At 41.7% G+C, this 13,567-nt stretch overlaps 1 protein-coding gene across 1 annotated transcript in view; it reads right to left on the bottom strand.

The window, feature by feature from the left end:
• Window positions 1–13,567, bottom strand: part of DMBT1 (deleted in malignant brain tumors 1) — a 96,850-nt gene that overhangs the window by 29,537 nt on the left and 53,746 nt on the right. Inside the window, exons 63-66 of the mRNA XM_058029701.1 lie at window positions 8,452–8,457; window positions 2,968–3,279; window positions 1,204–1,394; window positions 66–466 (exon numbers count right to left, since the gene is read on the bottom strand). Of these exons, the coding sequence (XP_057885684.1) occupies window positions 66–466; window positions 1,204–1,394; window positions 2,968–3,279; window positions 8,452–8,457 (910 nt within the window). The remainder of the gene's footprint in view (window positions 1–65; window positions 467–1,203; window positions 1,395–2,967; window positions 3,280–8,451; window positions 8,458–13,567) is intronic.

The following is a 13,567-nucleotide window of genomic DNA, read 5'->3' as shown; positions in this document are numbered from 1 at the left end:
AGGGTCACTCAGTAAAGACATCAGGAGCACTTTGGAGACCTATGAGTGAGAGATGACAGGGTTACCTGGTGTGTTCTCCTCTGGCCTCATAGCTATTTTCTCTGAGGTGCCCAACAAGGGTGAGGTTGTCATCCTTGTGAATGTGGTTGTCTCTGGTGAGCTGGGCATCTCTGCTGGGGTGGACGTCTCTGCTGAGGTGGACATCTCTGCTGAGGTGGGCATCACTACTGAAGTGGGCATCACTGCTGAGGTGGACGTCTCTGCTGAGGTGGGCGTCTCTGGTGGGCTGGTGGGTGGCGGTGCGCTGGTCGAGTATGTTGGGCTGGATGCTCCTGCTAAGGAGGTCATTAGTGCAATGGCAATGGACATGAAAAGCAGAGCTGGACAAATAATGGGAGAACTCTCTCCTGTCATTTTGGGAGTCTATCTGCAGTGCAGTCAGGTCTGGGAAGGAAGACCAGGGGTACTAAAGAGAACAGTGAGTGACAGTGAACAGGGTTACCTGTTGTGCTCTCCTCCACTGTGCTGATCATATCAGGCAGTGAGTACGGCAGTGGTGGGGCAGAGGATGGCACTTCTGTCTCTGGTAGAGCAGACATCCCTCTCATGGTTGTTTGCCATGGGTTGGGTGTGACTGCTAGGGTTGTCATTGGCACTGAGGTGACCGTCTGCTCTAGGAAGGATTCCTCTGCTGTGGGGGATGATGTCACCATGGCGGTTGTCTGAAATGGGGTTGTCACGTGAGGTAGAGTGGAAATTTTCCAGAGTAGAAACCCATTTTGATTTAGGTGAAATGTACATTTTTGAGTTAAGTTTGTAGTTAGAAAACATAGCTATTTAGCCTAACTGCAAAAGCCTAGTTTTTCTAGAAGGACAGAGATAAGGGGGAAGAGATAGAGAGTGATAAAGAGAGACAGAGAGACTGCTGTGAGAGCAGGTCCACCTGACCTAGAAATTCTTTCTGATAAAGAAAAACTAGTGGCAAATGCCACACAAAATTCATAAAAATGAATATGCATGAACCTATTGTGAAACTGGATGCATATGTATTTGAGAGGGGGATAAAAGAGACCTGAAGTTCCCAGAAGTACGCATGTCATTTTAGGAGAACGATTCCCACATGCGTCCAGCGCTGTAATAAACATACCAGCTTTACAACTTTCACAAAAGTTGTGGAGTTTTGATCATCTCCGCAAAACGTACCTCCTCTGTGCTGGTGGTTAATCCAGTTGTGACCATCTCCTCAGGGGATGTCATCTCATTTGTGAAGACTCTTGATGCTGGCATTGATGTCTCTCTTAGAGACATCATTGGTTCTATGGGTGTTGTCCATACTGTGGAGGCTGTCCCCAGTGCTGAATCTGCTGTAGACATTGGTTTTGAATCAGACTCCTCTGTGAAAAAAACAAAAAAGAAAAACACCCCACACATGAGCACTGTGCAATGGATATGTCTGTGTGGTAGCTACAAGCCCAGACCCTCAAGGATGAAGTGAAATCAAGAGCAATTACTCTTATGGCATGGTCTTTCTTATTTGGGGTCACTGGAGAGAATGGAGGTGGGTAACAGCCAATTTAAATTTTTTATTGGAAGCGGTATTTCCAGATGGTCAGCAGGGTAAGGTTCAGGGTGGCATCTGCTCCCAGCCCCTGGACTCCACAGCCCAGGCTCAGCCTGAGACTCCACAGGCTCCTAGCATGGAGGGGGGAGCTGTGGGGCTGCTGGCAGCAGCAGGGCTCGGGCCTCTCCCCATTGTGAATGCCCTTCTGCAGAGGATCAGGACATCCCCTGGAACAGCCTGGGCAGTGGTCTTGGATGGTGCTTGGTGCAAGGGCAGGAGTGGACTGAATCATCTGTTGAATACATTCAGCCTGTAGAAGGCACTGGAGCTATGAATGCAGGCAAGAAATAAATGGCATTTAAAAAGGGTCTGTGTGATGTGTTCACAGGTCTGGTAGAAATTTTTATTCTTTTCTTCTAAGGGAAAAACACTGGTGTAGCTAGCACTTCCTTCCAGCATGGATTCAGCTCTCCAGGCTCTTACTCTCCAAGGAAACATGGAAAACTGCAATATCGATACAAAACACCTGAACAGTCTATTGTCATCAGCAATGCTTGGTTATTGATGATCAGTTGTTAATACATGAGAAAATAAGATACAAATAAATTCTCCTAAAAAGTAATGGGAAAGTAAAATGGACACAGCGAGGTGAAAGATACTCAAATTGGATGGGTATTTGCAAAGGAAAAAGGCATTAATGGACCTAAATGACTTGAAAAATATGGAAACAATCCAAAGTGAATTGTGAGCTATGACAATCTGAGCTGTGATTATGAAATTATTATTGCCCATAACAAATCCATTAAGAATTCAGCTAACCCCATTCCTCCTTGATAAACTTTGCTGATCAGACATAGCTTTGCCTCTAATTTTGAACTGTTTCCTTATTGCCACTGCCAGGTGATTAGATGGAATAATTGTCCTTGTGTATCTGCAATGTATATCTGATCCTTGCGGTTTTTAATTGCTTTGCATGGATGAGCAAGCAGAGGTTTTACATAATGAGAAAAACACAAATCTGTATGGGGATAGAATATAAGAAAATAATGATAGTGTACAAAGTAATCTTACTCCTAAGGAGTTGCAGCTGGGCCAATTATCAAGGATTAGGAGCAGGCCTGTCTTTAACAGGCCACAGCTCTAAGCAATGAGAAGAAGAGTGCTATAAAAGAGTGGGGTGGCTGGTTGAGAGGGGAACTGGAGTCTGGTCGTTGCTTTGTGAAGGAGAAAGAGTCAGAGCTCTGAGGAGATGCCCATGAGAAACACCAGGAAGGTGTGAAACTTTTGTGATAGGGAGACAACAGTATGGGACCCCTTCCATAAGATGACAACGCAAATCCATGCTGGTTCTGCAGGGTCAGTGGAATGAAAGGACAGGATTTGGGGGTGAAAAAGTGTGGGACTACCTGAACAGACAACTGAAGCGTCTTCGTAGTGGGCGCAGTTGTGGATCCTCCACCCTGTGTGGTTGCAGCGCAGCAAGGACGCCTCATTTCCACTGCACCTCACGTTGTCCAGCACGATGTCACCCGAGCCCTGCCCGAAGTAGGCACTTCCCAGAGCTGCAATGGCCCTGCCACAGCCCAGCTGCCTGCACACAACCTGGGCGTCAGGGAGGTCCCAGAAGTCATCACACACTGTCCCCGACCGTCCCCGGTAGTAGATCTCAACGCGACCTTCACACCGGTGCCTTCCGTTCACCAGGTGGACGTAGGGAGCTTTGGGAGAGAGGGCATGGGCACAAAACAGTCAGGGAAATAGGCTGGGAGAGAGAGGATGGGCACAAACAGTCAGGGAAATAGGCTGGAAGGGACTGGAAGGAGCATCTATTCTGCCTTCTTCCCCTGTTGTCCCTAGAAGGTGTTGCCCAGTCCACTATTAAGTGCCTGTGATGACAGAGGTGATTTGTTCCTTTTTTATTCCTCTCTTCCAGTTCTCAAAATCAGCCGCGTGTGTTTTATGCAAGATCCCTGCAGTAAACTCAGGCAGCAGGCTAAGCACAAGCGGTTTAAGCAAGGAAAGAAATTTTTGGGAGAGGATTAAGGACTGAGAGTCCACACATCACCAAATCCTATAGCTTATAAAACTAACTTTAGTGAAAGAGTTCCACCAAATGTTCAACAGAATGGATGATTCTGTTTCAACAGGATTATAAAGATTTGAACAGGAATTCAGTGGCTTTATTACTTATATACCAGTAAAATTTAATACATTTTGAAATAAAGAAATAACCTATCCTGTATACAGCTGATTACTGCATTCATTCAGGTAAAGCCCATCTGCTTTTCAGTTTTATGTCTTGTTTAGACATTGCGGTGTGACCAGCATGAAAATTCTGATTTTAGAGATCCATTTTTGGTGAAGAAGTTTATTAAAAGCTTTGCTATCAAGTGCAATCAAGCAAACAAATATTTTAACTTTGGATTTGCAGTATTTACACTCTGGAAATCAAACTATGCAGCTGCACTTGTTATATTTTACATTGCTGCCAAGTATATATTTACCTTATTATTAAACACTAAGTCATCCAGAGCAAAACAAATTTCAAAAGTTAACACCTCCAGGATTTCTTCACTGTACCTAATTCTTTGCTGCTGATCCAGAAGTACAGTCAAGATGGTGACCAAACTAAATTGGCTCTGATTTGTATGACTTTAAATGGGCAAAGCTATAAAAGTGTCCCTTGACTTATATTTGACTTGTTCCTTCAAACATCTACTTGAGCACGCACATTTTTGAGCCCTACTCACAGGGTTTTTGAGAGGTGAAACAGCAAACCTGGCAAAAAGTCAGAGTGGGATTAGGAAATTAAGCCAACCTAAGCCAGTTTTATTTGCTTTCATTCAAGGGCTGTCATTGCTGTGAGAGCATAACCATCAGCTGGGGATGAAATTGGATAGGCTGGATCCTTCCTCACACTTCAAAGGTATCAAAAAGACAAAAGCCTGTGATTACACAAATACAGCAAATACTCTGCTCTGGGACACAGAGCAGCCAGAGTGAGATGAGTTATCACCAGAAAAGCAGGAGACAGAGGGAGAGAATTGATGAGGTGAATGGTGGCAATATAAATTATCATCATGAAGCTTAAATAACTCATTAGAAAAGTCATCAGCAATTATTCTAAGATACACACAGAACTATTAACTCAAAGTCACCCAAACCGCTCAGGAGATAGAAAGCAATAATGGAAGGAAAAATTCTATGATCATAAAAAAAGTTGAACTAAAAGTATTTAATCTCTCATAATTTTTAGATGTCCATCATTTAACCACAGTGCTAGAGTGTGGAAACCTAGCTTCATGTTATATTTTGTTAAATTGTGCATAATACCAAGAAGAACCAACTGATACAAGCAATATTAAATACATAGAATATGTGTGCACATGTATACTCTGGAATAAAAGACTCATGGAAAAAAGTAAAGAAATAAATCTTTCAATGATTTTTGGATCAGATTTCTGGAACTGGAAGAATACCTCATTCATGACATACTCACAGACACAATTCTTGCAGTGATACAAGGCACTAAAATGAGTAGGAACCTGTGGCAGCAAAATGAACCCCACAAAATGGTTCAAATAATTTTTATCATCCACTTGGATGATTAGTTCACAATTTTAGTAGAACAAACCTCTGCTCTTTCATCCAATTCGCAATCTTTTGCCCAAACCAATACCAGCCTGAATTTAATTTCTGCTCTTGGAACCAACAGAGAGGACTCCAAGCAGTCTTTATAATTTTTTTAATCTGCCCTGGAACAAGTCTAAGTCTTTTACCTGTTTTGGCCTCCAGAACTGCTGGACCCAGCAAGAGAAGCCATGTCAAAACCATGGGGGTACCCATCTCACCAGGTGGTGTTGGTAAAGAGGACCTCACAATATATACTCTATTTCTGAAGGGGAGTGGCTCTCCAGGTCTCTTTTTCTTCAGCAGAACAATAAAACAACCACAGCCCTCTAATCTGAAACAAACATGTGTTTGATCTGTTATTTAATATTTTGTAACTTCCTGGGTTTTGCAAAAAGACAATATCTCAAGAGTAACATTTTCCATTGCCTGGAAGGAAGTATTTATGCTACCACAGGTTTCACAATCATCTCATTGTACCAAAAAAAAAGAGAGCTCCTGTCCAAAGATACCTTTCAGTTCTGGCTGATGCATCTCAGCATTTTTCTTTCATGAGGAGGTTCCTGGTCAGGTATTGGGTTGGTAGTGGAATCTTGAAACTTAAATGGATTTCTTGCAGCAAAATAGCAAGAGACCTTTGCCAACTGATGTGGCAGATCTTCTTGGGGAGCATAAATGTCCTAAAGCTTCAGCAGACTTTAGATAAAGTAAGATCAGACCTGGTGGTCCTGTTTAAGTATAACTGGGGGGTCTCTGAAGAACCTTGCAGCTGAAGTCAACAGCTCCAGCCCTAATACAAACCAATTATTTTTGGGGCACATTAAAGTACAAGCCAAAATTCCAGTCAAAATTCACTGACAGACAGATTGCAAGGAAATGTCTGAGAATCAGGGTCAACTGATAACTTTTTGTGCAAACACTGTGGAAAAAATCTGTGGATTTCGTGCATGGTGAAGGAAATTACATAGATTTAAACTAATTTTGTTCTAAAATATCATATGATCCTTTGAACCAACAAATTGGAGGAAAAAAATGTCCTGATTTCTTCGGATTAAGAAAATGTCTTAATATATTCCTTGTTTAATTTTACATGGTGACAAAAACAGCGGTATGATTCTTTGAAGAATGAATCCAAGGTTTTTCTACAATATGAAACAATGCTTAATTCTCATTCATAACTCTTTTGCCAGAGTGGTTATTTTCCTCTATGTTTCTAACAATTTAACAAGAAAATCTGATGATCATCCTAAAACTGAAGAGTCAGAACACTGTTCTCCATCTCATCCCTACCTCCACAGCCATCATGACTTGCATGGAATTATCACCAGTTAAAATTGTTGCCACATATGTATTTGTTGCCTCCAGGGACAGCCATCAAGCAGGAAGACCAAAGCCCAGGGGGGAAAGAGAATGATCTAAAACATCTTTCCACACAGGCCAATATCATTGGAATGGAAGAAGGAAGTGAAAAATATAAGAGGCCAAAGATAACTTTGGAAGCCTTGAAAGTGAACATTCAGAATAGTAAATATGTTTCTTCTTTATCCAAACAACCACATTTGCACATGAATGAGGATGTGTACACACCACCTGGTATTCACTATTCATATTCTGGTTTTGACACCCTGACAAGAATGAGAAATCCAGTTTATTTGAGTGGCCAATCAAACACTGCAAGCAGTGAAGCAAGAGTGAATGATGGATCACAGTTCTTCTTCAAACCTTTGTAATAACTGAAAAAGGGGAAGGAGGAAGGGGAACACAAAAGGAATTCCCAGATGGTTCAAGTGTAAAAAAAAGTCTTAAGCTGCCCAGGTAAAAGATCAATATTGATTGTTTAATTGATTAGTTCTTCACTACCTTCCTCATAAACAAATTATTCATTTCAAAAATCTAGATATTCTGAGAGATCTTTATTATCAGACAATCTCTGCACAATGGAAATGGATAAATAATTTGTTTAATTAACCTTAGTTAGTGAAATACCATACAGTATTTAACCCTTCCCCCTGGCTAGATAAATCTCTTGAAGTAACACATTTTTGTTCTCAAGGTCTTTTTCTGGCAGCTTGAGGCATTTCCCAGCTCTGAATGAAGCTACACTGAGCTTTGAAAACACCTTTTCTTCTGCTGACAATTGTGAGGGCACTTTGCAAACACACTGGGTTTTTAAAGGTAAGACTGGAAACCAGTGAAGGGACAAACAAGATTAATCAGCTTTCACCCATGACTGTAGGAAAGTATCTACACTGGAATAAGGATAACCACAGCCTTCTCCACAAAGGAGTGATAGTCTGAATCCAGGCAGGAGGGTTTGTGGCAGAGAGATCCTTCCCCAATCACATGACCCTTTCCTCATCATCAAACCCAATTTTCTTGAATCCTGCATTTCTATAATGCCTGTGGATCAAGGCAGATAGCAAGATATGAGGAGGAGTCTGAAACATCTACCACCTGAGCAGTTTGGCAACACTTGCTGTGGCAATATTTAATATGAAAACCAGTGAACTTGGTAATTCTACCTTGTATTTTTATCCAGCCTCGGTATTTCTGCATCTGAGAGCCCTGGCACTGACATGCTACGTAAAACCTCAGCTCTGAACAGCACAGGGGTGCTGAGGATTGGAGACACCAGGATCTAGGCCTGAGGTCTTTCTGCTTGTCTGTGAAAATAATATTGAGAGAATAGGAGAAGGGTAAAAAAGTGCCTGCAAGATGGTGTGGTAGGAGCACCACAGCAGCGGGAAGAAGGAGAATACAGGTCTGGGAAGAGCACAGGGGAAGGTCCTGTTCTACAGAGTAGGAAAGCCCAGGTCCAGGAGCGTCCTTGTTGTGCTGAGCAGATGGCTGCATTCCTCTGAGCCCAGACCATCTCTGGCCCAGAGAACAGGTGAAGGCAGTTCAGCCTTCTGAGGTGCTCTGCCCTTCAAAGGTGGCTGCAGGCAGAGGGGGGAGGAAGACCCTCAATCCTTGTTCCTCAAGTGTGGAAAACCCCTCTCACTTTCTGTGTGCAGTGCCAGCCCCTATCTGTGTGATCGCTTCTTTACATCACGGAGAGGTGATGAGAGCCCTGCCTGGAGCCATGAGGAGAAGGCAGCTTGAAGGAACAAATGGACCAGGCTGTGGGGCTGGCTCCTGTCAGAGCTGCCCTCATCCTCCTGGTCAGGTCAGGATGTCACCCACGAGCACAGCTCACCTTGCTCACACGTCACCACTTTGGCTCACCTTGCACGTCCGACACTGCTCAGTTCCAAATGAACTTGCCTCTTTCACACCTGGCTGGAGAACAGGAACGTCTCAAGAAGGGCATTTCTCAATCAATACCAGTGACCTTTCCACCTGTATCAAGCAGCTTCTTCCAAGAAATTCTTCCTTTTTTATTGTTTTTTAATTTTGTTTTCACATGGGGTAGGAGAGAGATCACACTTCCTTATGGGAACTTATCTACATTTTCTCCTTCCCACCCATTCCAGGTGTAGAAATGTGTGAGAGCAGGAGCTTGGCAAAGTCACTTTGTCAGAAGCCACATTCTCAAACCCAGCATTGTGTTAGCCATGAGTACACACATACAAGTGGGATGTTTGCAAGTACACAAAAAAAAATATTGCTCAAAAAACCATTTTCTTTCCTGTTGTTTTTAATTACACATTTATGTAATGGGATTGTATTCATCCTCCATACACAATCATATAAATGGCCTACATTTATTCAGAGAAATATGGATTTGGGAAGAACCGATCTGCCCAAAGTCAGGAATGCTGTACAGCAATAATTCTTCATATGCAACCCCTGAGCATATGTGTTTATGGCTCATTATTGAGATTTTTTTTACTGCAAAGAAATATTTTTCTTGTACTACTTCCCAGTGTATCTATGGTGCTACACAGGTGTCTCATCTATGTATCAGCAAAGGCCAAATAAATCAGTTCTTGTTTCTCAAGTCACCTATTTCAGTCTTCTCAGACAGACATTCAATGAGGAGCTCTACAGAAAAGCTTTGAAATGTCCAGCACTGAAGGTGCTTATTTGGATGCTGGGATGAAAGAATCAATCCTTCTTTACACCTCAGGTTTTGAAAATCAGGCTGCTTTATAAATTCAGTTCATGGTAACATCAGGTGTAAGCTTGATTCTCCAAACATGGCCTGGATGGTGGAATAGCCAAGTAAGAGCTACCCTTCACACTGATTGCAAACCCAAATAACAAGGCAGGTGGCTGGTGAAAGTGTCCTTCCACCTCCATGCCTGGAGCTGCCTCTCACAGTCTCTGGTATGGGATGCCCTCCTGCAGTTTCCTCTTCCAAAGAAATCCTCCCACTGTGAGGGCAGCAGCAACTAGCACCACGATGGTCACAGCCAGAGGAACGTGGAAGCTGGCAGCAGAGTCTGAGCTCAGGGTCTCCCCTTTTGCCTGGATGCCAGAGGCCAGCCCTGTGCGTAAAAGAGTCGGAGAGAAACTTACTGTTTTGTTTTTTTCCCCTGAGCTGGTTAATTGCAAAGATAATTAGGCAAAGAGAATTTGAGTTAAAAAGCTCTAATCTGGATCTGATTGGAAAACGGCACATTATTTCACAAATTATTCTGTGGCCATGCAAAACAAGTAAAGATTGTGGCAAGAAATTAAAGAGAAACTGGGAGTCTGTAATGATTGCACTGAAAGACCTTAAGATGTTGCTTTCTGGTAGTGGAAACAGCAGCTACAGGACACCGAGAAACAGCATTTCCAAGAGGACCTAGAGATTGATTGTAAATAAATAACAGACATGCAAATAAGGCACAGACAGCTTTGGAAAATTAATATCAATCAGATTGGTTACATCTCATCCCTCTTCCCATAGAATTTAACCAATTGCCACTTGATGTGTGCAGAACAAAGAATGGATCTAAACTATCATAGAAAGATCTAAAAGAACTTGTAAATCTAAAAGAACTATTTTATTTAAATAAAAAATAATCATCCCCCATAAGAATTACAGCCAAATTGTAAATAAACCAGCAAAAGCACATTTCAGAGCTGGATTTCCTGTCTGAACTGAAACGCAAACAGACAGTAACACACAGAGTCTTACGTTATTCAAGATATTTAAACTTACCAATGTTCCTGCTCTCAGCATGAGCTTCCCGAAGCTGCACGGGTCCAACAACAACATTCACTTGCTCATGGGAAGAATCTGCATTCCTCCTGAACCTGCTCACACAGCCTTGGTAGCAGCGGGAGGGGTAGTCGCGGTACCTGCACACCAGCAGCTCGCAGCGCAGGAACACCGATGGGAAGCGGTTCACGAACGAGAAGGCGTTAAACCCAAACCGAGCAATGTCGCTCCGTGGCGAGGGGTAGAGAAAGTAGGTAGAGTCACTAGCACACCTGGAAGGACATGGAATCAACAGATTAGCTATTAACTCACAGCTTCTCATGAGCAGAAGCACCATTACAGCTGCTCTTTGCGTTAAACCCAAACCAAGCGATGCCGCTGTGTGGCGAGGTGAAGAGAGCGTAGCTAGGGCTGCTAGCACACCTGGGAGGACATAAAATCAATATTAGGACATAAAATCAACATAAAATCAACAAGACTAGCTATTAGCTCACAACTTCTCAGGAGCAGAAGCACTATTACATCCTCTCTTTGCAATGAATTTCAAGGTTAAGTATAAAACCAGGAAGTAAAAGAGAAATCAAAAGGCTTAAAAAAAGAAAGTGCTTTTAGAAAGAAGAGAAATTACTTAAATGTGCACAGCACAGAAATTTCATGACTTAACAAGTTCTGTGTAAACATGAATAGCTGAAAAATGGCTAGTGGTTCTGCTGGTTTCTGTGTTTCAGGTGAGAGCCTGTTCTGCATTTACAAACAGGATTAACTGTCTGAAAAGAGACCCTTGAAAGTTGTTGCAGAAAGAGAAAGTTCTCCTTTCTTCTCTGGAAACATAAAACTAATTTTAATATACCTTTTTTAAAAATAAACATTCTCTTTAGTGTTTCAATGTACTTTGGTATAAATTCAGGCAAAGTGGTTTAGGTTTCTAGAATAGTAAGAAAAGGCTAAGGAATTTCTCTTCTTTTTGAGTAGACAGTTTTGTACTCCAGTTATGATGCTGTAAAACTCATGATGTACAGAAATGTAGAGCCATGGACATCCTTCCCTTTCATATGTCTATTTAAGAAACAAAGTCAGACCTCAATTTCCTCATTGCCTCTTTGGGCGAAATCTCAGTGCTTGACTGCAACTTCTGAATGACATTTGGTCGCCATTCTGAATTTTACTCAGGCTTTGCCAAAAAGTTATTCTTAGAAGAACATTTGCCCTGAGAATTACAGACAATGTCCACTGGTCCTAAATCACCTTATTTCACAAATTAAGTTCTTTTAGAACAACACATAGAGATGTTTTTAAAGTAATTTTTTACAAAGTTCTTACCCACTCTTGCTCAATTCATAGACCAGTGTTCTAAAATCACTAGAATTAGGTGATGCCACACAGGTGTCCACAAACACGGTCAGATTTTGGTCAGAACTGTGAAGAGAAGCTTGGAGGAACAAATTCTGGTCCATGTCAACATAGTAAGGGAAGTCATGCACTGGCCACTGGAAAGATGAGGAGTTGTAGAACGTCAGGCTCACTTCGTATCTGCCATACTGGGTTTTGTTGACATCGATGATATCATCAGCAATGTACATGACCTGAACCCAGGTGTTCTGCAGCATTTTGCAGCTGATGTGGAAGTGAAGGTCCTTTTTCCTCTTGATGACTGTGCCAGGAGCAGGCACTTTAATCACGTTGGAGTAGGTGATTGTTTCGTTGTTGCCCTGTTTGACACATTAAATGAGTGTTAAATTACCACATGGGGTCATGTTCACTGTGAGCATTATGAACTACTGCATGTGCCAGGTCCTGGTGGTCAGAAAGGACTTGTCACACTGAAAAATCCCAAGCACCCAGGATGGGATTGCCGTCTTAACTCTCCCCTCTGTTTTTGTTCTCTAGAACATCATTCTAGGTACTTACTTACATCTAGGATGTAAGTACCCTGGGAAGGATAAGTATAAATATTTAACCAAATTCAACCTCCAGAAACACACGCTCCTTTTCTATGATTTGCATGCCTGTGGCCTACAACACCCTTTGCAATCCATGACAATTTTCTAAATGTCCAATAAATTCCCATGCCCAGAGCTGTCCCAAATATCTTGACACCAACCTGTCTACTTGTACCACAGTCACTGTATGAAATGTTGAATATAACCTCAGTTGATGTAATTTTTGGTGTACACTGAGGGTCTGCCAGGCTGATGTTCTCCACTGAGTAGCCCTGGGACTGGAGATAATGTCTGTCTACCACTGCATACATGTAGGTTGGCAAGCACAGAAGGGCTAGGGGGAAAAAAAATATATTAATTATTAGTGATTTTGGGTACTTGATAATGCTTTCATATTGGAAGTCCAACAAATGCAATCACTGCTGCCATTTGGAGAAGAGAATTCATAAGCCAAACCACTTATTTTTACACTTGAGACTTAGATATGGGAAAGCAATAGGACAGTACTGGAACAGGTCACCCAGAGTAGTAGCTTTCAATATTTCATCCTTTGAATATTTCTAGACATTCAGCCAGACCAGTTCTTAATGGACTTGACCTGGTGTTGGCAGTAGCTCTGTTTTGAATAGACTTCAAAAGTCCCTTCTAATCAACATTTCTATGAAAGTTTGTCCACAAAAATACATATGAATTATGATGTTGTACAAAGAATATGAGTTTAGAAAATAACAGAAAATATCTAAAGGCAAATAAATTGAATATTTTTAAGGAAAAAAAATAGTTATTTTCTGAAAGTGAGCAGTCACAAAACTCAAACAGGAATATCATCTATGTAAGATTCCTTCAACGACATTAACAAATACTTATTTAGTTAAAAAAAAACAGTGTACAAAAGCTTTTGAGCAAAGCAAGCATTACTAAGAGAACAGAATTACAAATAGAATGGAAATTTACTGGTGTTCTGGTCTGCTGGCAGGGACTGATACCGAGCCCTAAAACTTCCACTGGAATATGCGGAGTAAAATCTCACAGACATGAAGTTTGAAGATGAGGTGTATGTGAGATGAGAACTAGAACAAATTCTTCCAAGTAGAGGAGAAGATTTGGGTGGCCCATCATAGATCTCAATATAGTTATTCTGGCATCCACCTTGCAACCTGAGGAAGAAATGAGAATGTATTAAAAAATGCATTTGCTAAACTTTGAGGTTTAAATGCTGAACAAACAATATAACAGGATTCTGTGCTCACACATTTCCCATGTATATATATCATTCACTTATAGGATGGGAAATGTGCCCAGGAACTGTGGATGCAGTTGAGATTTGGAATTATTTTATTGCCC

This window comes from Melospiza georgiana, chromosome 8 (assembly GCF_028018845.1).
Source record: "Melospiza georgiana isolate bMelGeo1 chromosome 8, bMelGeo1.pri, whole genome shotgun sequence".
NCBI lineage: Eukaryota > Metazoa > Chordata > Aves > Passeriformes > Passerellidae > Melospiza > Melospiza georgiana.
Note: the sequence above shows the minus strand (reverse complement) of the source record. Positions and strands in the feature narration are given on the sequence as shown.